The sequence below is a fragment of the Paramisgurnus dabryanus genome, chromosome 18, assembly GCF_030506205.2.
Source record: "Paramisgurnus dabryanus chromosome 18, PD_genome_1.1, whole genome shotgun sequence".
NCBI lineage: Eukaryota > Metazoa > Chordata > Actinopteri > Cypriniformes > Cobitidae > Paramisgurnus > Paramisgurnus dabryanus.
In genome coordinates, this window is record NC_133354.1 from 22,293,994 (window position 1) to 22,320,151 (window position 26,158).

The 26,158-nt window shown below is 39.0% G+C and overlaps 1 protein-coding gene across 3 annotated transcripts in view; it reads right to left on the reverse strand.

Moving 5' to 3' along the window:
- Nucleotides 1-6,473: 6,473 nt before the first annotated feature.
- Nucleotides 6,474-26,158, reverse strand: part of dacha (dachshund a) — a 177,614-nt gene continuing 157,929 nt past the window's right edge. For all 3 annotated transcript variants that reach the window (XM_065287297.1, XM_065287295.1, XM_065287294.1), the window contains 3 exons: nucleotides 24,250-24,396; nucleotides 21,923-21,988; nucleotides 6,474-7,814 (listed from right to left, as the gene is read on the reverse strand). In XM_065287297.1, coding sequence (XP_065143369.1) covers nucleotides 7,777-7,814; nucleotides 21,923-21,988; nucleotides 24,250-24,396 — 251 coding nt within the window. In that variant the 3' untranslated portion in view covers nucleotides 6,474-7,776. The remainder of the gene's footprint in view (nucleotides 7,815-21,922; nucleotides 21,989-24,249; nucleotides 24,397-26,158) is intronic.

The following is a 26,158-nucleotide window of genomic DNA, read 5'->3' on the forward strand; positions in this document are numbered from 1 at the left end:
AAAGTCATTAGCACTGCATCCACTAACAAAAATAAATTTTTTATATATTTACGGTTGGAAATTTACAAAATATCTTCATGGAACATGAACTCTTTCCCGCCAGTGTTTTTTTTTTAAGTTGCCAGCCAATAGCAGCATTTTTTATTATTTTCACAAAAGTTTAATGCCTTACAGAAAATGTTCTTCTTTAAATATATAAACATACAATATATCAAAAGAAAGAACAGACCCTCGGCTTTTAAAAAAAAGTGTTATCCTACCTTCATTTTATTCTCTCTTATTACCTCTCAAATATACGTAGGTTCTTCAAAAATATCACATTTTGAGCAAAAAGTTGAGATAATTGCATTTTTGTGAAGGACTTTTGATAGAAATCGGATTCAGAGCGATCATCAAAACATACACGGAGTTTGAACTGTTTGCCCCATTTCAGACTGCTAGATGTTTTCACACTGCATGATTATCTGGGGTAGCGTTCAGTCGCTGCTGTTTCAGACTGCATGACTTTACCGTAGGAAGAATTGCCACAACTTTGTCCAGGTCTGCAAACTACGTCTCATTATCAAACGCACGCGAGAAGTGATAAGAAGGAAACAAAGCGAGGTCACGCGTGCAAACCGGAGTTCTCATGTGAAACTGGAATTATTATTAAAAATGGTAGCCCGCAAGAAGCTTACAAATTGCATGTGCGCTCATTTGCAGCAGAAAGAAGAAATAAAGATTATGAAGAAGGAAATGGTTGGAGAGACTTCTCCCCGAACTTTCAGCGGTCCTGTATGTTGCTCTCTCATTGGCTCTAGGTCATCGGCGATGTTATTTTCAATCAAAACACATTTCACACGGCATGATTTTGAATCGCCGACAGGTTCAGATATCTAGCATGCCGCACATAACATCTCGTGGGTGTCGGTGACTTGTCAGCGATTCTCTCAGATCACGTCTTTGATAATTCACACTGTGTGATTGTCACCCGTGTGCACAAGCATCGATTTGCCTGTGATTTCAGGCATTTGTCTGCGATTTCTCAAAACCTGTCAGCGAGTCAAAATCAGAGCTAAAATCGTGCAGTCTGAACTCTGCATAAGGGGTTGCTTTCGGGTTTTATAAGTTGGGTAAGAGCGCCAACTGGTGGATAATAGCAGAAATACGGATTGCCAGAAAAATTCATTGGCAACGAAGTGTTTTCTCTTAATTGAGTTTTGGTATAAAAGATAAATCGATAATTTTCACTCTACAGTACAATGTTTGTTGTACCCATGCAAGTCCAGGGTCACAAATGCACTGTAGTCACTTTAGATAAGTGTCTTTCAAATGTGTAAATGAAATACTATCCAGTGTATGGATAGCATGCTATGTTAACCTAATTTGTGACTTAAGTAAAACATGTGAACAGTGCAGAGATCACATGAATGTTTTTGAGAAATGGGTAGTAATGATAATGATATAAAGCAGGGACTGCTCTGTTCTGCAGTGTGATGTGCTGTTTTAATCAGTACGCATAGTTTTCATATCTTACAATATATAGAGGGTTTTGCATCTAAACCTTTTAAGTGCATCCGACATGTTTTTTGGTAAATTAGCATTTTTATTATCATGCCTTTTATGTTTAGGTTCAATAATTTCACTTTAATGACAGGTTATTAGTCAGTAATTGAAATGCCTTATTTTTAAATAAAAATTTGTTCATTCATTTCTTTGCTATTTAACAAATTTGACAGTCTTTCACTGCAAAACCCTCTAAGTGCATGCAACCTTTTGGGCAAAAACCTCCACTTCTAACTATGCGTTCACACCAGATGCAGAAGAGGCGGCAAGTGCAAGCGATTTACATGTTAAGTCAATGCAAAGACACGAATAGGCAACCTGCGGCGCGAATGTCATGGAAGGGGCGGCCCGAATCAGGAGCTTGCTCTAGTAGTGACGTGATTACAGGAAGCGAGTGGAGTCATAGAATCCCCTCCCATGATGCAAATTTTTCACGTGAATGTCTCGAATGACTAGAATTTCACGCACGAATGAAGCGAGTAAATTTAAAATGTACAAACGTCCAACTACGCGCTAATAGCACGTTTTTGCCGCCTCTACCGCATCTGGTGTGAACGCACAGTAAAAATATCCACAACCAAAGATTTAACTCGAGGCATTGCAAATTATGAAGTCAAAATTCAATATGTATTATTTTGTTTATTTTGATCAAATCCAACCTTATAATATTTTAATCACTGAATTGCTACCAAAAAATATAGCACAATGTCAGCAACTTTGTGTGTGATAGATGTGTGTGTCGCTTGTGTAAAAATATGATTAATCTAAATGAATTATTGTTTAAATGATTGAACCAAAACCGAAATGCGTTATCATTTCATGTAAACTTAGCAAAAAAAATTGTTACCAGAAACAGTACAATATCTTTTATACATCCTCCTTATCCATTGTAGTGCAATCATGATGAACAAATTTAATGTTCAACAACCCAAATGTCGTTCTGTTATTAAAATAAGAGACACCTGCTTACAGCTATGGTGAATATACATTATGTAACTGATCCACATCTCTGTTAAAAGATGCTGTGTTTTGATGACAGACAACCAATCGTTCAGGGCCACAGTTATTATCTGTCCAAACAACTCCGTTATAAAGAGGTTGAGAGTCATTGATTTCAGACACGGTTCATATTTCAGCCCCAGGAACAATAGTTTTAATTGACATGGATCTGCTTTTATGGATGATACGCTACAGAAAAGACATTTGAAACACGGTGGAAAAACACACCTGACTCCATTCGTCCACTTCTTTAATAGCCATCTTCTTGTTTGCCCTAATTAGATTCAATGTTTTTAATGGAACATATGCAAATTATTCATCTTTTTAATCTCATTTCCACTGATCAAATAGTCCACCGCAGTTGTGTTTTCATCACAATCCCACCTCTAAAAACACGACTAATCATAAATGAAGTACTTTGACTATTTTACATAAAGCCAGTTATAGGGCGGATAGGGCTAATCAAGACCAGATCAAACGACTCTGCTTTAATTAAAGCGCAAACACGAAGCCTCTTTGCTTTTTTGTTTCAAGGGGCCAATTCAGTCTCCGGCTGTTGTCTTCCTCAAAGTCCCACAAGTTAATGCGGCAATGGACACAGCGGCTATTGTGGGGAAATACAGTCTTGGAGGTTGCTGCTCGATGGTTTGGTGGGCCTTGGGGTTAACGTGACTAATTAGGTCAGTTCCTCTGACAGATGCAGGTGAGACGTGCCGCTAACACGTGTGCTTCGTGTCGAACTCCTCAGAGATGGGTGCGCATTAGAGCCTTGGGGTTTTATGGATCGCTGGGGTGATAGAAGTTCATTATTACCGTGATCTGAGGCCCACGTGTATTTAAAACTCAATTTCATTTAATCGGTTTGATTACAATAGGACTGAAGACTTAGTCATGCAATATTCAGTAGCAGCGGTTTTGAGGATTAGCTCATATTTGAACAGTTTGGACTTGTGGTCGACCACCAGGCTTGTGGGATTTTTTTAGTGACCGAGCATAAGTAAAGATGGCTGAAGTAATAATAGCCAAAACAATTTAAAGCCATTCTGACTTAATAACACAGTTAAAGAGTTGGATTCCTCATGCTAAATGTGGGTATTTCTGTGCCAAATGGATTTCGTCTGCGTTCGTATAAGTTTTGGAAAGTTTTTTTTCTTTCGACTACTGTTCTGTTGCTTAACTAGTGCTTGGAGTACAGTGGAAGTCCTTATAAGGGCACTTCACCCGGAATAGTGCACGCACACACCAACCAAGAGTCGACACGAAATCAACGTCACCAAGAAAGTGTGGTGGTGTTGGTGAGGGAAATGTAACTTTGTTCAGCTTCCCAATGAACCCAGGATTATGAAAACAATAGATATAAGGGCAGTTTCCCAGACAGGGATTAGACTACAGTAGTCCTAGACTAAAATAAATTTAAGATCTGTCCAAAACGAAAACAATCTGCCCTGACAAATCTCAAAATACATCAGTGCCTTTTGTTTTGCCTCAAAATGTTATGTTTTTAGTAAGCCATATTTGTTAAAACTAGTTATATTTCTTAATTAAACTAAGGCCTAGTCCTGGTTTAAGCTAATCTCTGTCTGGGAAACCACCCTGTAGTGTTTATCCAGGGTACAGTACTGTATAGCGTAGTTGTGCGTGTGTTTGCTTAACACTAGATTTGTTGAAACTGGCAGTCCAAACTGGGTCATGAGTCGCAGGCGGTATGTAAAACTGCATCAAATGTCTGTTGTTGGCAATCGTCCTGTATAATGTTAACGGCATGAACACATAGTAAATGCAGAGATAGTGGGATGTTTTGTGTGTGTTGTCTGCTTGTGATTCGCTGTACGCCTCCAAGAGCTCGGGCTTATTTGGAAAGAATAGGTACAGCTGATCTGTCTTCAGCTTTATCAAATTTAAAAAAAGACTCCTTAGAGATATGAAAGATCCTACTACACTGTACTCAAGATTAAAATGAGATTAGCAGAAACAGTGGGTTATTAATTTATATTTATGCATTTGGCAGATGCGTTTATCCAAAGTGCATTACAAGCTATTAGGGGTGTCAACAATAATCGATTCGGCAATGCATCGCAATGCGCGCATGCACGATTCAGCATCGATGCAGCAAATGCCATAATCGATTATGTCACTGTTTATTTTCTGGAGATGACCGTGATAGACGGGTAAATAAAAATGCACCCTTTTCCGTGGAAAGTGGACATATGGGCACATTTCGGGTTCTATGAAGTTAATGGGAAACAAGACTTAATTACTCTGTGTGTAAAATTCTCATTTCAGGCAGGGCTCGCAAAATCGCTAGCCCGACGTTTTGTTTCTATTGTGAATTCCTGGCTGTCGGGCTACCAAAATGTATGTCCACCCTGCCCGTCGGGCTATCTTGGGGAAGAAATAATATTTAAAATTTTTTGCTTTGTCTCAGATTTAGTTAGGTAATTATATTATATGTATTTCGGTGTCTTCTTGTCAGTCATTATCCTCACGTACCAAGTGAAACTGTCAGGAAATGAAGTGAAAGTAACTCATCCTCTAATGTGCACGTCTGATATGCGCGCGACTCTCTGGACGCGCTTCTCTTCACGAGCACCTGCTTGCGCGAACTCAAGTCATTTAATAAAATAACGTCATTTCATTTTTACCTCATAGACTAACATTGTTTTAGCGTTTATTTTCTCTTTCTTCAGTTAGTAACTTAAATATGTGAGAAGGAAAATATGTTTGAGTGATTTCCGATAGATTTGACACATCTAGGCTATTGAGAGTATGATGTTACAAGCTGATAGGTGACTAAACAGCCGTGGTAAGATATGTTTACCTAAAGCGAATAGAATGTGTGTTTGTCATTTCGTTTTACCTCAGAGTCTAACATTAGGGGAACATAAAAGGAATTATGTTTATTCCTTTTTAATAAATATCTGCTTTAAGTCTTCTATATTGTGCTTAAAGTCAGTGGTTGTTTTTATATTTGATAAAATACCATGTTATTTAAATACAATGTGTGATGTGTTGAGGTATTTTTTATAAAAAATAACCTGTGTTATAATACATTCATATAATATTTCAGTAATATAACAATTAAATTAATCTAAGGTTATGGGAACGTTAAAATAACCAAAAAATAACATTAGGGGAATGTTTATTTTCTTAAAGAAAACATTCCTGGCTAACCAAAAACCCTTGGAAAATAGGGGAACGTTTTGGGAACCAAATTGTTAGCTGGGATGGGCAGGAATATTTGGCTTACATGTAAATCCAGGATTTATCAATATTCTACATTAAACAGTGTATTTCTTTTATTCAGGCTACTTATATTCATTTCGGGCTACCAAAAATTAAAGAGTGTCTGTCCGAAGGGCTACAAGGGATTTAAAAATTTTCCGAGCCCTGGTCAGGTATATAATTGTCATTGTCTTAAAGCTGCTCAGCTTTCGTTTTTGTTAAGAATAGTTGCACTTGAGTTTACTACTTGACTTATTAAAAATTTGCCTTGTTGTGTACAGTAGAATTCTGATGCATCGCAATGCATCGTAGAATCGAATTGAATTGAATCGTTACCTGGTGAATCGTAATTGAATTGAATTGTAAGGGCAGTGCCAATGCACACCCCTACAAGCTATACATATTTTTTATCAGTATTTGTATTCTTGGGTTTGAACGCATAACCTTTTGCGTTGGAAACGCAATGTCCTACTGCGCTATTATGAATACTGTTATGTAAGCTTTAAAGACAACAACTGTTATGCTTACAACTGATCATTATGCTATTAGTTTTACTAAAAATCCCCCCCCCCAAAAAAAACAGATAAAAAATGTTTTTTTTGATCTTGACTAACGGCCAAATATTGGTCGATAATTGGTTTGGTCGACTAATCGGACTCTTCAAATAACTCCAACAGAAAAGACCAAATGTTTCCATTTCAGTTTTATTACTCAAGAAAAACAAAAATGAAAACCTACCAAGATGTCCATAGGGGTGTTTTATTCATTGTGGCATGTGCAAGGCTGTAATAAGTGTCTGTCGCCATTTTAAAACAAAGTTCAACATCATTGATAGCTGCCGATTCGTGATTACATTACCTATGGAGTCTCTACAAATGTTTAAAAATAGATTTGAAGAGGCAGCGTTTAATTTTCAATTGATACGTGTCATTTTTCATCATTGTATTTACAAGCATGCTCGCTTCAAATGTGCATAAGGGTAATTCTCGTCTCTTATCTTTTTCGTCACTAAAAACGTATCCACATAATAACAACATCAGGATAGCAAACGCTAAAGCATTTTTACAAGTCTTTATATAAACAAAGTTAAAAACAAGAAGGGGGGCACTGTAATACTGTGTTTATAGGAACATCAAATGAACACTTACTTTTTAAGTTAAGGAGAAATAGGGAAAACATTGTTGCGGGGGCAAAACAAAAGAATACAAAGGTGTACAGAGGACGTCTTTCAGGATCACTTAAGCATCTGTTTGAAATGCTGATTAAAGTACGATGAAAACAACAAACCAGATAACAAAATAAACACCAGGATAATAAACATGGGGAAGGAAAACATTTCTACACTTTCTAAAAAAATACAACAAATTAGAAAAAGGAAGTATGTTGATATAGAGTCCCTTTCATGTACAGACAAAACAACAAATTTAGACAATGTTTATTAAAGAAGCACACTTTTGATTTGCAGTCCTTTCATCATTGTCCACACCATTCGTCTCTTGTATCCCTGTAGAGGTGCTGTGGACAAACGTCTACTGACTGTTGTGCTGTTCAGAATCACTGGTGCACAGAATCATGGGGATCAGCAGATAACACCCAATAATAATAATAATAATAATAATAATAATAGGAGGGTGGTTTGGTGTGCTTCACAGAAAGATAATTTATCCATTACTGTAGTTTTATTCGGAATAAACAATTATTATAGTCTCAAAAAGTGTTGGATGTAGAAGTAGTCAAAAAGAGAGAGATCTTTTTACAAGTTTGTATGTTGAAGGTCGCCAACAAGCAGTGCTCCAGACACAAACACGTGTCTCACACACTGCACCTTAACACACACACATACGTACATACACACTCAAGTCCTGTACACGAGTTTCAGGTGACTGCTATTCAACACCCGCACCGCCGTCTTCTGGGGAAAAGCCCACAATCCTCTCTGTCTAAGTCCAGTCTGTCTGTGGGGTGAGCTGGGTGTCTGTCTCCACTGTGGGACTGAAAAAGCCAGAGGTTTCAGTACATGATAGGAGGTTTGGAGTAGGGTCTGTTTTCTGTAAGAAAGAGGAAACGAATGGTTACTATGGCTAAGTCAAGTGGTATTAAAGTAATAAAGTGTAACTCGATGCATTAAAGTGATTTTACCACGATTAGGGGTAGTTATAAAAACTTTTAGTGCTATGTAGCACCTATAAAGCACCTATGAAGACCCAACCAGTGGTGATATAGCACCACTATAGCACCAGATATGGTTCTATATAGCACAATATGGTTTTACACAGGTGCTTCATGGCACTCAATGGTTCCCTTATGATTACGAACCAGTGAACCACTTTTAGTGCTATGTAGCACCTATAAAGCACCTATAAAGAACCATCCATTGGTGATATAGCACCACAATAGCACCAGATATGGTTCTATATAGCACAATATGGTTCTACACAGGCACTACATAGGTGCTATAGGGCCCTTAAAATGGTTCCCCTAAGATTACGAACTAGGGAACCACTTTAGTTTTATGTAGCACCTATGAAGAACCATCCAGGGGTGATATAGCACCACTATAGCATCAGATATGGTTCTACACAGGTGCTACATGGCACTTAAAATAGTTCCCTATGATTACAAACCAGTGAACCACTTTTAGTGCTATGTAGCACCTATAAAGCACCTATGAGAACCCAACCAGTGGTGATATAGCACCACTATAGCACCAGATATGGTTCTATATAGCACAGTATGGTTCTACACAGGTGCTACATAGGTGCTATATGGCCCTTAAAATGGTTCCCCTAAGATTACGAACCAGGGAACCACTTTAGTTTTATGTAGCACCTATGAAGAACCATCCAGGGGTGATATAGCACCACTATAGCATCAGATATGGTTCTACACAGGTGCTACATGGCACTTAAAATGGTTCCCCTATGATTACAAACCAGTGAACCACTTTAAGTGCTATGTAGCACCTATAAAGCACCTATGAAGACCCAACCAGTGGTGATATAGCACCACTATAGCACCAGATATGGTTCTATATAGCACAGTATGGTTCTACACAGGTGCCACATAGGTGCTATATGGCACTTAAAATGGTTCCCCTATGATTACGAACCAGTGAACCACTTTTAGTGCTATGTAGCACCTATAAAGCACCTAAGAAGACCCAACCAGTGGTGATATAGCACCACTATAGCACCAGATATGGTTCTATATAGCACAATATGGTTTTACACAGGTGCTACATGGCACTCAATGGTTCCCCTATGATTACGAACCAGTGAACCACTTTTAGTGCTATGTAGCACCTATAAAGCACCTATAAAGAACCATCCAGTGGTGATATAGCACCACAATAGCACCAGATATGATTCTATATAGCACAGTATGGTTCTACACAGGCACTACATGGGTGCTATAGGGCACTTAAAATGGTTCCCCTATGATTACGAACCAGGGAACCACTTTAGTTTTATGTAGCACCTATAAAGCACCTATAAAGACCCAACCAGTGGTGATATAGCACCACTATAGCACCAGATATGGTTCTATATAGCACAATATGGTTTTACACAGGTGCTTCATGGCACTCAATGGTTCCCCTATGATTACGAACCAGTGAACCACTTTTAGTGCTACAGTATGTAGCACCTATAAAGAACCATCCAGTGGTGATATAGCACCACAATAGCACCAGATATGGTTCTATATTGCACAATATGGATCTACACAGGTGCTATATGGCACTTAAAATGGTTCCCCTATGATTACGAACCAGTAAACCACTTTTAGTGCTATGTAGCACCTATAAAGCACATAATTATGAAGACCCATCCAGTGGTGATGTAGCACCACAATAGCATCAGATATGGTTCTATATAGCACAATAGGGTTCTACACAGGCATTACATAGGTGCTAGCCTATATGGCACTTAAAATGGGTCCCCTATGATTACAAACCAGTGAACCACTTTTAGTGCTATGTAGCACCTATAATGCACCATGAAGAACCATCTGGGGGTGATATAGCACCACTATAGCATCAGATATGGTTCTATAAAGCACAATATGGTTCTACACAGGTGCTACATGGCACTTAAAATGGTTCCTCTATGATGATGAACCAGTGAACCACTTTTAGTGCTATGTAGCACCTATAATGCACCTATGAAGAACCATCCGGGGGTGATATAGTACCACTATAGCATCAGATATGGTTCTATAAAGCACAATATGGTTCTACACAGGTGCTACAGGGCACTTAAAATGGTTCCTCTATGATGATGAACCAGTGAACCACTTTTAGTGCTATGTAGCACCTATAATGCACCTATGAAGAACCATCCGGGGGTGATATAGCACCACTATTGCACCAGATATGGTTCTATATAGCACAATATGGTTCTACACAGGCACTACATAGGTGCTACTGTATATGACACTTAAAATGGTTCCCATATGATTACGAACCAAGGAACCACGTTAAGTGTTATGTAGCACCTATGAAGAACCATCCAGGGGTGATATAGCACCACTATAACATCTGATATGGTTCTATATAGCACAATAGGGTTCTACACAGGCACTACATAGGTGCTAGCCTATATGGCACTTAAAATGGTTCCCCTATGATTACGAACCAGTGAACCACTTTTAGTGCTTTTAGTGAGATTCTTCTGGACTGTGATTCTTTGGGCAACCAAACCCAGACAGCAGACGACTCCAGGCCGGATCTGCACCAGATCCGCACCGGAGCTGCTGACTTTGGCGCAAATCCGGCCCGAAATCATCTTTTGTCCGTGAAAATTCTTAATCTATGGCATCACTGGGAGGCACAATAGTCTTTAACATTAATATTTACAAAGACAAAGAAGGAATCTTGTTGTGCTAGTGGTGGTGAAGTACTCGATCAGTGAGAAACAGCTGGTGGTTAAGGGACAGGAGGGATGCAGATGCATGTTAATCGAACTGCTCACAGCACGGCATCATACAGGAATCATTGCAACTCCAGTGTTTTAACATGTTTAACACGTTCATTTCTGCCAGCACCAACAGATGAGCTAATGCAGGATTGTAAACAAAACGAACAACGTAAGAGAGTCGATGTGTGAGACTTTACATTCACGTGTGCTCTGTAGACCACCCCTAATCTGGACTTTATGCTTAAAAATGTATGCACAAGTTACATGTTGAGTGGCGTTTCAATAAACCGTCTGAGAATTGAAGTGCTTTCTTTTGTTCAGCATGCTTTGTTTATAAACATACACACTATCGAGTTTACAATCTCCATGTATATTAAAAAGGTGACATTTATACTATACATGCTACATAGCAATGGATGGATGCAACACTGTGGCCTGCTAGTGGTGAGGGGATGAGAGACGCTGTGAAAAGATAAACAGAAGCGAGTATTTCATTTGCTGTGAAATATGAGTTATGAGTAATATCCTCCAGTGCAATTAATTGAGTCATACGGTTGACAGCAGACTAAATCTGCCGTGATGGAGCTGCTGTACCCTGGAGACACAGGCACAAATAGTTCATACACTTGAGATAGACCTGACGGAGTAGGACACTGGTTTGTTAAGCAGCGAATGGGCCTTCATGCTTTATAAAGATTCATTGGCAACACTTTACAATAATGTTGTTTTTGTTAACATTAGTTAATGCAGTGAACAATATTTCTGCAGCATTTATTAATCTTAGTTCATGTTAATTTGAGCATTTACTAATACTTTTTAAAAATCAAACGTTGTAACTGTTAACATTAGTTAATGCACCATGATTTAACATTAACAATTATCTCTGCATTAACAAAGATGAATAAATGCTGTAGAAATATTGTTCATTGTTAATTCATGTTAGCTAATGCATTTACTAATGTAAATATATACAACAGGCTGCCTTTGAAGCATGCTTCAGATTGAGATGTCCTTCGATGATTCGTGGCTGCCGAGATCTTCGCGTTTGAGAAACAAGTGAAGTTAAATCCTACGAGTAATCTAAAGTGAGGAACAAACCGAAACTTAAGACGGAGTTTCATGCGTTATGCGCATGCGTCGCCTGTGTTTAGTAACTGGAGTGTGCACGTCTCTCACAAGGATTGTAATGGCAGTGATTGACAAGCCAGAGGGCCAATCGCTTATGTGATGGCCGCATAAGCAATTGGCTGATGTTTTTAAGGCCCTATCTTGTGCACAGATGACGTATATTAATATTATTACTTTCAGTGCAGCTAATAAATAGTCTTTTATCATTTAGTAAAGACAGTTTCAAGTAATATTGCAAACATTTATAAAACAAACATCCTCTTTTGCACCTTTAACATGACCTATTGATCACATTTTTATCATGTATTCTACTGACAACTTTCAAATGATGACAAAGAAAATAGCCCTGTAACTGTTAAATGATTCATCGATATAAAATTTGTATCCTTTGTTTTACAGACCGGCATGTTTAACAATAGTTATTTTTAATGCTTTCACTTTGAAAGCAAATTACAAGTTGTAAAGGTGGTGTGTGTAGATTTTTCGCTAACCAACAGCTTAGTCCACACCTCAGGCTCATCCCTCCGTTTCAAAATGCATAGTGAAGCTACGATAGCTACCAAAGGACAAACATGTCATCGTCTGAGAAAACATAGTGACAAAAAGCGCTATATAGAGCAGTTTGTCCATTAAGGGCTATTATAGAAACATGGCTGTGCAAAATGGCAACAGCTCATTGTAAGGTAATAAAAAATACAGTTAATTAAAGTCTTTTACACCAAATATTACATATTTATGTATATTATATTCCATTTCTGTCACAAGATCCTCCTAAAATTTGATTATTGCACTTTTAAAAGAGCAAATGTATTTTTAATTCAGATTTTTTATACATTTACATTTATTCATGTAGCAGACGCTTTTATCCAAAGCGACTTACAATTGCTATATATGTCAGAGGTCGCACGCCTCTGGAGCAACTAGGAGTTAAGTGTCTTGCTCAGGGACACAATGGGGTGTCACAGTGGATTCGAACCCGGGTCTCTCACACCAAAGGCTTATTCACTGCGCCATCACCACCCCCTATACTACGGTATTTGATAAAATCGTTCCCCGCCATTGACGAGTTAACTTGTCAATTAAGAGAAAACGCTTCCCTGCCAATGATGAGTTTTTCCGGCAATCTATATTTCCGCTATTATCCACCAGGTGCCGCTCTTACCCAACTTATAAAACCTGGAAGTATCCCCTTAGGGCAAACAGTAAGAACTCTGTGTATGTTTTGATAATCGCTGTGAATCTAATCTCTACCAAAAGTCCTTCACAAAAACGCTATTATCTCAGCTTTTTCCTTAATATTTGGTATTTTTAAGGAAAACTACCCATATTTGAGACATGGGGCCCTATTTTAACGATCTGATACGCAAGTGCGAAGCGCAATGCGCAAGTGACTTTATGGGCCGATCTTGGGCACTGTTGCTATTTTCCTGGCGGGAGAAATAACTCTTGCGCCAGGCGCAAATCAATAAGGGGTTGGTCTGAAGTAGGTTCATTATTCATAGGTGTGGTTTGGGTGTAACGTCAAATAAACCAATCAGAACGCTATCCAACATTTTTAAACGCAAGTGCGCAAGTTCCATGGCGGGTTGCTATTATTATGACGGATTTACCAGGCACACGCCAGGAGCGGTTCACATCCGAGGAGACCCACGTTCTTGTAAGAGCAGTCAAAGACAGAGACGTTGTTTTGTATGGGGATGGGAGAAACCCGCCCAAAACAGCGTCGGTTAAACAGGCGTGGGAGGAAATAGCCACAATTGTCTCATCAGCTGGCATCCCCATCGTTGCGCCAAGTGCTACAATGATGTCAGGAGACGGGGGAATCCCAAGCTTGCCAGCATAAATGGGGCACGGCGTGTAACGGGAGGTGGATCTGCCTCTACACAGGACCTGACATCGCTGCGTCCACCCTCACCGCTGAAAGCCAAGAAACGCAAGCAGTCCAACCCCAAAGTACACTTACAAATCAAGTTCATATACATTAAGGTTTCTTCTGAAAATATTTTAATCCTTATTTGCATGAGAATTTTTTAACGCAGCCACACAATAAATAAAAACTATCACCACAATGCTCACCACAATGATTTCCCTTATCTCATATGTTAATAATTTTTATTGTAACAATTTATGATTTGCAAAAATAACTCTTGCATCTGTGTAGATTATATAAGCAAAGTGTGTGCGCGTTGTGCACGCTATACATTATGGTCAAGCATGCGCCCTTAAAATAGCATAATGAACCACGCGCAACGTGCCACTTACTTTAGACTAGTTTTTTTTGGTCAGTGGTGCAATTGTTTTTTGAAAATGAAAAATAGCATCAGGGATGGTTTGTGCCAGAACATGCCTCCTTTTCTGCACTGAACCGCCCAGGGAGCGCAAGTTCATTCCCTAGTTTGCCGACGTGCATCTGTGGAGGGAAAAACCCACTGTGCGCCGGTGCAAAATACGAATGATACATGCGTCACTGACAAAGTCAATTGCGCTGGGTGCAAGATAGGGCCCATGATAAAAAGGGAAAAAATTATTTTTTTTTGTTCTTTCATTTCATATGTTGTATGTTTATATATTTAAAGAAAAATATTTTCTGGAAGGCATTAAACCTTTGTGAAAAAATACTGCCGCTGGCTTGCAACTTAAAAAAAGACTTATAAAGAGTTATAAAAACACATAAAAGCACATTAATGACTTTCATTGTCAACAATGTAAATATTTTTTTTTAGAAAACAAATATATATAAATTCAATAATTAGGTAACTACATGTAAGTTTAATTCTCTAGATTTTAAAATGGCTGCATGCACATTTCTTGTAATGTCAAAACTATCCATCTCTTATATTCCAGTAAATTGAGTAATGGCTTCTAGACGTAAGGTCGACCCTATGCATCTTTAGATCTCTTGCCCCACATGTAAGTTACTGTAAATAGATGCATGGGTAGATGAGGGTGGTCTTCCACTGGGATCTTCTCTTCACCAACGCGCTCCATATTTAACTCTGCACCTCATAACCCGTCTCATTTATTTACTCTACCCTCCACATGCGTGCTGCTCTCTTTGGTTAAACACAAACCACTGTCAAATATTCCTCATCCTTATTGTCATTTTATCACCCAATGCTTCAAATCTAAGTAGGTTGAAAACTTTTAGATATAAATGGTAAATGTATACATAATGTGTTTGGGAACAGAACGGGTCGTAATAAAAAAAAAAAAAAAAAATATATATATATATATATATATATATATATATATATATATATATATATTTCAATTTTAAAACCGTGGACATTGATGACATCACACTTCTGGTCTTCGTGTGTCATAACAAAACATCAATGACATGATTTTATCTGTAAAACTGCTGTAGCAATCGAATGTGCTTTTCGGTACTTCATGGACATGATGAGTAAGTTACATAAAGACTGACTTTGCATAGCAGATCTGTGTAAAACTACGAACACTCCATATCGCACCACAAGAATGAGTTTTTAGATAAAAACGCACACCTTCCAATAGAGTTCAATTTGCTCGTCCAACACGCAGCGCCGCCTTAATTACATTTTCACCTCGCCTCTCTCTTTCACTTTCCTCCACCACTCCACACTTCTCTTAATCGGCTTGTAAAATGATGTCACCTTCTTTTGTGTTCAGCAGTTTTCTGTTAGCGCCACTTGTCTTGATTAATCAGAAAAGGCCCGGGTCATCGTAATGGCCCAACACAGGGGTGGAACCTGAGAAAGCGCAAAAAGCTTTTAGTCCGACGAGCGGGATCTCGGCAAGGACAATCAAACCTAATGAAATCAGCTGTCACTGCTAAGCTTGCAAAACTGTGAAGTCCGACTTGGGAAAGAAGCACAAGCTAATTAGATTTTTGCCGGCTGTAATGGATAAATGTGGTGAGGCTCTGGAGCTCTGGGAGGGGACGAGCGCGCGCCAGACTTCATACACAAACTCCCCAGGTGGGTCCTCTGCCAGACTCTCTGAGCTGATTGCACCGACACCTTGTGCACTTTCAACTTGATGGAACTTCTAGATAAAGAAGTGTCGAGATAAAATGATGATCTGTGCATGCGGGAGGATGTGGGATGACTGCTACAAACTTGGGGCTTTTTGCTTTCCGGAAAAAACGGAGCATTCCTTAACCATCAGATCTAATATAATTGGTATGCTGTTTGTTTTTTAAACTGAACAAGTCATTTTGATAATTTTCCCTAATTTGTTGTGGTGATGTTTGAGTTGTCTACTTCATGTAAAAAATTGTGGATCCGATTGCTTAAAATTCAGTTATTACGCTGGTCTACAAGGAGAAAGCCTAGGAAATGAAAGTAGCTAAATTTGACCAGAATTGGGTCAGTATGAAGACAAATTAAGTCCTGAGTGTTAACTTCAGGTCAAAATTGCATCAAAATATTACAGAATACAAATAAAACTTTCTGCTAACTGTGAAATAGCAAAGCTGCAACACCAATCATTATTAATATATCTTTTTGTTGATTCCAATAGCATAACTTTTCATTTATTGTTTTTTCCCATTTAACATTTTCATGCTTTTTATGAAAAACTGACTAAATTGTTTTCTATGGAAAATATCACGCGAAAGCCCATAATGTAACTATGATGCATAGATAGGGCCAAGACAAATTTACTCTGCAATAAAAGACCAATAAACTACAGTTAGGTATCTTTAGTCTTAAAGTGAAGACACGTTTATTCATATGGTACCATTTTCATTGTTCTACAATACTTTGTTGAAGTTACGAGGAATCATAATCGTCAGACACCACCCTTCCTTACAGGGAAAGTTGTTCACTGATGTTCACAATATAGTGGACTCTAGGGATGGAGCAATAAATCGGCCAATTATGCTTGCTATGCTTCTCAATGAATTACGGTGAAATGACGCTACATCCAAAAGCCAGAGGGCGCTGTCTTGCAGAAACTTAATATGGGCCGCAGAAGAAAAACCAAACTAACAGTGATTTCGGACTGATAAGGACTTAAAGGGATAGTTCGGCCAAAAATGATATTAAACCCATGATTTACTCACCCCCAAGCTGTCCGAGTTGCATATGTCCATCGTTTTTCAGACAAACACATTTTCAGATATTTTAGAAAATGTTTTAGATCTTTCAGTTGATTAAATGTAATGTTACGGGGTCCACCCATAGTCCACGACCTTCAAGTCCAAAAAAAGTGCGTCCATCCTTCACAAATTAAATCCAAACGGCTCCAGGATGATAAACAAAGATCTTCTGAGGGTAATCCGCGCGGTGTTGTTGTAGAAATATCCATATTTAAAACTTTATTAACGAAAATAACTTCCTTCCGGTAGCGCCACCATCTTAGTCTCCTTTGTATTCAGGAGAGAGTATTAGCGTAGTGTACGCACTTTTCTTAGTGACGTATGACAAATTCGGAGGGTGGGGGCACAGAGCAGCAGCAAAGTAGCCTCCGTAGGCTGCGTAAGCTCTCATCCTGAATGCGGACGCGACTAAGATGGCGGCGCTACCGGAAGGTAGTTATTTTCGTTAATAAAGTTTTACATATGGATATTTCTACAACAACACTGCGCGGATTACCCTCAGAAGACCTTTGTTTATCATCTTGGAGCCGTTTGGATTTAATTTGTGAAGGATGGACGCACTTTTTTTGGACTTGAAGGTCGAGGACCCCGTAACATTACATTTAATCAACTGAAAGATCTAAAACATTTTATAAAATATCCGAAAATGTGTTTGTTTGAAAAACGATGGACATATGCAACTCGGACAGCTTGGGGGTGAGTAAATCATGGGTTTAATATCATTTTTGGCTGAACTATCCCTTTAAGGTATATTCACACTATAAGCGACTTTGTCGCTGTGTGTCGCTCATCTCTTTCAAAAGAGGCATTTCTAAATCTGGTTGTCAAAAAAATTTGTACCGTCCACTCCAGTAATTAACGAGAGACGGAGACTGCTTTGTTTTCATTGGTAGTCGCTCCCAAAAGTCGCTCATAATTTGCATAAAGTTAAAAATTTCTCTTGTCACGCGACTGGAAATGCCACATCCAGTCGCCAACGGTCACTGTCACTCGTGTCGCCAAGCTTCCATTGATATCAATGAGATCGCGTCATTCTGCTACTGCTAGTCGCTGCTAATCTGAATGCAGCTTTTTACTGATCAAAAGCCGTATTACATGAAATAGCGAATAGTGAATAAAAGAATCGAATTCAGAATCGTTATCTGCCAGGTATTATAAGTGTATATCGGCATTTATCGGCCCATCCCTAGTGGACTCAGAGAACCGGGTTCTTCAATTCTGATCCTCTTTGGAACTGAAGTGATCTCAGACCCTTTCTTGTTCTGTGCAGCAGTTGATTTTGATACATGTTAAAACCACACGTGAAGCAGACCGGGACCTCATTGCTTTCACATGTCAAAAAGAAATCGAATTGCAAAAGAACCCAAAGCAACCCGTACACAGACTACCTCCGGAGGTTTGCTTTTTGATCCTTTTGGGGGGTCTGAGATCGCTTGGTTTGTTCACATATACACACTGAACTGCAAAGAGTGTTTGGAGGGCTCAAACGAACTAATTGTGAAAACATCCTAAAAAGAAATGAAGCGCTCGATGCAGTGATCGATTGTGAAATATCGTCATAAATCAATCGATTCTGCTCTTATTTTCACAAAACAACAGCCGTAATCATAATGTCAAAGAGTGCTGCAGGAATGACGCATTTTTTAGGCTAACGCAGAAGTTAGCGGGATACTGGTTCCCTTGCAAAAAAGCCTATAGACTTTTGGATTATCACAAAAAATAAGCTCTGTGATTAACAAAAGTTTGACATTTACACAGTTTGTCCAACAATTTTTATACATTTTGAAGTAAAAATCTAGTCTGGCTCCGCCCTCCTGTGCTTCCGCTTAATTTTCATTTTCGCTTCAGCAGAACGTCTGGGATTGCTCTGTAGAGTTTCGTTTTCTCCTGCAAAAATCTGCAGGTACAATCAGCGAACAGAGGGGGGTGGCTAAAAATGATGACGTTGAGGTCGTGCGTCAGTTTGAGTTGTAGTTCAGTAATGGCAGCGGAGAAAGACGTGAGAAAAGCTATTCGGTCCGTTGTTGCAAAGCTGCCGAATATACAGAAGTCAAATGCGGAACAAGAACCAGGTTTGCTAAGTTTTGTTGGTCTGATTATTCGTACTTGTTGTTTCCGTCCGGTTTCGGCGCATGATATACGTCACGACCACACGTTAGTGACTGGGTATGGCAGATCCTGAGTGACTCTGCGCAGATCCAATAGTTTTAAACTTCAACAGTGGACCCTTCTTAACAGAAGTAACGCTTTGCAATGGAGCGTGGCCAGACTCTCTGTACAAATGAAAGAATGTACAAGAGTCTGGTTGGACCAGGCTAGTAAAAATCTGCATTTACAATTCAAAATTCATAAATTCATCTGTGAATATTAACTTGTTGGACACATCTTGGGCTCTATCTTGCACCCAGCGCAATTGACTTTGTCCGTGACGCATGTATCATTCGTATTTTGCCCCCCGGCGCACAGCGGGTTTTTCCCGTCACAGAAGCACGTCGGCAAACTAGGGAATGAACTTGCGCTCCCTGGGTGGTTCAGCGCAAAAAATGAGGCGTGTTCTGGCGCAAACCATCCCTGATGCTATTTTGCAGTTTCAAAAAACAATTGCGCCACTGACCAGAAAAAAAAAGTTTAAAGTCAGTGGCGCGTTGCGCGTTGTTCATTATGCTATTTTAAGGGCGCATGCTTGACCATAATGTATAGGGTGCACAACGCGCATACACTTTGCTTATCTAATCTACACAGATGCAACAGTTATTTTTGCAAATCATAAATTGTTACACTTAAAAATATTAATACACGAGATAAGGGGAATCATAGTGGTGAGCATTGTGGTGATAGTTTTTATTTATTGTGTGGCTGTGTTAAAAAAATTCTCATGCAAATAACGATTAAAATATTTTCATAACTTTGTTGTGTGGCTGTATTACGTTTATTTTATGTAAATAATAATTAAAATGTTTTCATAAGAAACCTTAATGTATATGAACTTGATTTGTAAGAGTACTTTGGGGTTGGACCTTGCTTGCATTTCTTGGGTCCGATTTCAAAGCCCCCAAACCCTTTCAGCGGTGAGGGTGGACGCAGCGATGTCCTCTGCTGGCGTCAAGTCCTGAGGCAGATCCACCTCCCGTTACACGGCGTGCCCGATTTATGCTGGCAAGCGTGGGATTCCCCCGTACAAGGACGTCGGTCTCCTCGGCTGTGAACCGCTCCTGGCGTGCGCCTGGTAAATCCGTCATAATAATAGCAACCCGCCATGGAACTTGCGCCCTTGCGTTTAAAGGGAATGTTGGATAGCGTTCTGATTGGTTTATTTGACGTTACGCCCAAACCACACCTATGAATAATGAACCTACTTCAGACCAACCCCTTATTGATTTGCGCCCGGCGCAAGAGTTATTTCTCACGCCGGGAAAATAGCAACAGCGCCCAAGATCCGCCCACAAACTCACTTGCGCGTTGCGCTTCGCACTTGCGTTTCAGATCGTTAAAATAGGGCCCTTAATGTGTAAGTGCCATAAACTTTTTTCCGATAATCCAGAAGTCTAAGGAAAAAAATTATGTCATCCCTGCGGCACTCTCCAACCTTAACTTTTTCCTTTTGTACCATATAGTATGACAAAAACTTTCCAGATCAATCATTACCGATCACAGCAGTTACAATCTGATATCCAAGTGACTCATTTACACCCTTATGTTATAGAGGTGACGTCTGATCCATTTGGTTCTGCTCTTTGCTGTAAAGGTCAGGGACATTGTGCCGGTTCACTAACACAAATCCCTGCGTTCTGCTCCTATTGGTCGTAGCGGCATTGCAGCGCTTTCCCTTTGTCGTTGATTTCCTTTTTGTGTCCATTTAAATGTGCAATTTAATTGATATTTTAAATATTCTTTGTGTACCATAATAAATCTGTTTTTGAGTTGGGTAGCCACTTGGTGCCTACACAAAATCTTTTTTTCCTGAGACACATCCACTTTTCAGGATTTTATGAGCACTGAAGTTTTAAAAAGCCAACGGTTACTTCACATCTCGTGAGACTGGACAAGGGCATGCACTATTGTGTCTCCAGATGTGTGCTTACAAAATACCAGTTGCTATATTTCTCCGTCTGCTAAGGCTTGCACGTCTTTGATCTTTGGGATCTTTGTAGATCTGACCTTTAGTTGTAAGTTACAGACTTTGAAACATGAGATCAGACACAGATTTGGGTTAAACGTTGTCTCTGAATGAAAAAAGAAAAGAAAATCTACGATCACCCACCGATGACCCTTTTACACTGCGAGTGAACCCTGGGGCCGCCCTTAAGAAATGAAAATCTGCTCTACAAAAGCTTTAGCGGTCCTCTGTTACAGTGCCGCTGTCAAAGCCCGAAGAAAAATGAACGTCTCTTCATTTGCAGACTGTGAAATTGGCTATATGGGGGAAAAACATTTCGCCCATTTTCAGCAAAGCACTTCTGCATCCCATTTCCACTACAGCTTCTGTAAACATATGTATTTATTCACCTTCCCCCAGCCTCACATTTCAATAAGATGTACAGCAGCGGCTCTTTAATTCTCTGTCAGACGTGTTGATAATAGGCCCCATTTATCAAACGCAACTTTTGGCCAGATTTGGGAAGCGAGCTCGGAGGGAAGCGAGAGAGAGGCAGATGGAACCGAGATAAGAGCGCGTGCAGAAGGAAAGCGTGAATAGATCTCGGGGAAAGGAAGCGTGAAAATCGCATCCCTCCTGAAAGAGTTGGACATCTTCAAAGCGACACAATATCAGACAAGTTGAGAGATGGTTACTGTTCTGGAAGTTTTGTTAAGGATAAAAGATTTCGGACCCCTATCTGTGGCCCCCAGAGCCGAGAAAGGGGGGATTCTGGCCCATGTGTACGGCACATGGCCAGTCGCATCTTTTGTACTTTAGACATGTGTAGCCCTCATTCAAACACATTGTTGACATGATGTCAGGTCTTTACTTTGAGTTTTGTAGTTTGGTAATACACCTGTAGCTTTCATACAACATGCAAGACGTTATTACCTTGTACAGCTGAGTTCTCCTGCTGGTTGCCATTATGTTCAGACTTCACCTCTGGTATCACCGCCTCTAAAATTGCAAGAAAGTCAAACAGTTAGTCTATTTTATAAGTAAACCTGCCAGTAGGTTCTTGTCCTCAAAATTCTTGATTTGATTTTAAGACGGCCATTTATATTGTGACAAATGTCAATGGGTAATAACTTTAAATGCCGTGAATTGCAGATGGAAATAATCTCTGTAAGGGCAAAAGGAAATAACTTTATCCCAAAAGAGATGTGACGTCAGAGCAGACGTTCAAAATCCAGATCTGTTTTTGGCATTGCCCTTCGCACTCTCAGATGAAAGGAAAAACAAAGGCCATTTTTCTTAATGAATTCATGTCTAATCAGCCCCGGCCCGCCATAATTGCCCTGGCACTCGTGGAAACGCTCGCAGATGTCTTACAAATTTACTTTTTTTCCCCCGTTCATATTTTGCTTCTGTTAAGATATTCACAATTAAACAAGTGTAATCAAAACAACAGCGAACGATTAGGAAACCGGTTTAGCCTTGATAAGTGAGCGCGTTTACAGCGTTTATGATAAACATCAGGCTCCATTTCCTCAACCGAGATTATGAGGCTAATGCATCGCTAATAGTTATGACTGAGACGGAAATACCAATATCGACGCCGACAAAGAAATATGAGAAAGAACGGCAAGTTTCATGAAAATATTGATGGGGAAAACAGATGAACAACAAGATCTATACAGATATGGTGAGAGAGAGAGAATATCACAGGATAGACTTGAACGAGAGATTTAAGTGTAAAATGACGTACTAACAAGTTCGTAAACCCTAAACTAAACATTTTCACGGGTGCGACAGTGATCACCCACTTTTTAGCAGCCTTACGAAATTATTTTCCTCAAATCTTTTTACATATTGATCAATATTCTAACATTATAACGTGCATAAGGTAATGGGTTTGAACCCAGGGAACATATACAGTACTGATAAAAAATGTATACCTTGTTATGCACTGCAAGTCGCTATGGATGAAAGTGTCTGCCAAGTGCCTAAATGTAAACATTACAAAGCTTTTTTTTAAGTGTAGAGAGTACATGACTCTATACTTTATTGTAAAACATAAAATGTTTAAAAAGCATAGGGAGAATAATTTTGTGGAAGTCGTAAAGGCAACTTTTGGCTTTGTTTTATATTTCTATGGTATATCGACTTTTCTGATTTGTTGATCCAAGGGGGGTTTTTTAATCACCAATCTATCACACTAGGTGTGTTCGACTTTATGCAGCATGGCAAGAATCGACAGGCATATTCATGGATGTAAATTTCTTCTAACAGTAGGGGGGACAAACACAAAATTTCTTAAGCACAATTTTTGAAACAGATACAAACAATACAGCCAAAATTGTATTAGTAGGGATATGTGTGTACCCAGAGGAAAGCCTAATGCTGCGTTCACACCAGCCGCGGTAGAGGCGTGAAGCGCGAGTGATTTCAATGTTAAGTCAATGTGAAGAAGCGTTGACACGCATCTGGAGGTCTCTTGGCGCGAATGAGGCGTTTAGCGCGGCACTGTAGACGTGATTCCGCCTCATTCGTCTAGTTTGCGCGAATGGCGCGAATTGAGCGTTGCCGCAGGAAACGCATGAGTTGAAAAATTGGAATTTTGGAGGAAAAATTTGCCGCGTCAACCAATAAGGAGCTTGATCTAGACACAACAGACGCGAATTTGACACCTCAAACGTGAACCCACAGTAATATTCTTCCAAAATCTTCCAAAAAGTTGTTTACAAGCCACAGATGAAGTTTGAACTAAATTTTAAATGTAACAACTTTTAGCTAAGTAACGTTATAATCACTAACATAGCGATGGAAAAATACATCAGTTATCATAATTTTTTGGCATGATTAATGTCATCATGTCTCACCATCATCTGTATTAAAAAGAAAATAATCACATGTTTCTAAACTGAGAGTGCATTTTCTTCCCTGTTTGCATTTGTATTGTTTTACTACTTATACAATTATTAAAGTAAATAACTTTATTTTATTTCTAAAACACATGGTTTTTAATAATAATTGTGCCTCGAGAAATCATAAGGAGAAGTCTGCTTTCAAATCGCTCTTGCAGTACTTTGATGTCATCCACCTGCCAGTTTTACTGCGTTGCATGAACTCAAACACACCTACTGACAAGATTTTGGACCATTTAACAGGGTTAATCATGAAAAATGTAGACACTAACCGACTAACACTGCCCTGTAATTCGTTGGCTTATCACACGTCACACTATTGTGTTACGTCGGGTTAGATGGACGTCTCACCGTTCAGACTCATGCGGAGACTCTCGGGAGACGTGGCCTGTTTGAGAGCCTGCTCCACCTGCTCTCTCCTCTTGGACTCGAACTCTAAAGCCTCCTGCAGTTTCCTCTTTGCCTTCTTTTCCTTCTTTAGACGCTTCTGAATAGTTGCTGAGAGGGAAAGGAAAAAAAGGTATGAACAAACACTCGTTCAGCATGGTGTCTGTAAACATAAGGAGACAATGCCGTAGACTCACATTCACACATTAGAGACTTGAAAGTGCTCATTATCACTAACAAAACACAAACATATGGTGCGCTACATGCAACAGCTTTCAAAACTATATACATCACTTCAAGGTTTTTCCACTCAAATTTGTCAAAGTATTGCACTTTCAGGTTTGTTTTAATCGTAAGTGTTACATTTTCAGACTAACTTGTACTGCAACATCTCTGCGTGTTATCTCAAATCATGCGGCATGTTGACAAGTAGGTAACTGTTTGAAGAAGACTTATTTGACATGATTTTTTATAGTAAAAGTGGACCAGGTTCACAAATTAAACCTTGACATTTTTAATACTGACAGATCGTGAAAGATTGAAATCAAACTTGTAATTGTAGTTTAATTACCAATGGTCAATGCATTAAGAAATAGCTGGAAATATTTGTAAGTTTAATATTAAAACAACACATTTGTAAGAACCTACTATAGAGTATATTTCAGGGCCAACAGAACAGCTGTAGCCACACATCGTCTTCACACAGCACAATGTTTTCACACAACACAATCATTGAATATGTGCAAACATAATCATCTCTGTGTATATATGGATTCACAGCAATTAACAGGCCTTTGAAACACTGACAGTAGTCTGGCAGAGCAGCATTAATACAGAACATACTCACTTTGTGTTTGTGTTAAACATCTCCTTACACCTTTAATTACTCGCCTTTCATTGGCCAGATCATCCACCATACAAATGTGCGCACTAAAAGAAACGCTGTAACAGCCATGGCTAATAAATTATTGAGGTGTTTGTACATATTGTCGAAGTTGTTATACAGCTGAATAATTGGCTTAATTTCTTGGCGTATACGGCAGGAGTTGAATTGGCAGAAAATCCACTCGTGACACGGTTTGGTTGTGATGTAGAGAGAGAATTGGCAGTATAAACTCGTAAATTTCTGCCATGTTGTTGGAGAGATCTTCATGCATTAATGTGTATTAAAATTAAATTATGACTTATGGGGTATTACATCTTGTGACTAGGAATTGATTCATTCCTTATTCGTTTAATTTAAAGGGCTCACGTTGACAATTTTGACATGTCACGGTTTATATATTTAAACATTATTATTTTTTCCACACAGTAAAAAACCATAATTAAGTTGTTTAAACTTCATGCTGCAAGTCATTTCAACCTACTTTAAAGAGGACATTTCACTTTTTTAAGACGTCAAATAAATCTTTGGTGTCCCCAAAGTACACATGTGAAGTTTTTGCTCAAAATATCATATAGATAATTTATTATAACATGTTAAAATTGGCACTTTGTAAGTGTGAGCAAAAATGTGCCATTTTTGGGTGTGTCCTTTAAAATGCAAATGAGTTGATCTCTGCACTAAATGGCAGTGCTTTGGTTGGATAGTGCAGGTTAAGGGTGGTATTATCCCCTTTTGACATCACAAGGGGAGCCAAATTTTCATCACTTATTTTTTCAAATGCTTGCAGAGAATGGTTTCTCAAAATGAAGTTACTGCGTTGATCTTTATCACATTTTGTAGGTTGATTGAAGCACTGGGGACCCAATTATAGCACATAAACATGGAAAAAGCTATATTTTCACACTATGACCCCTTTAAGTTGTGACTTGTGATAAATTGAGACAACTTGTTTTTCTAACTTACTTTGTTAAGTAACATTAAAATACC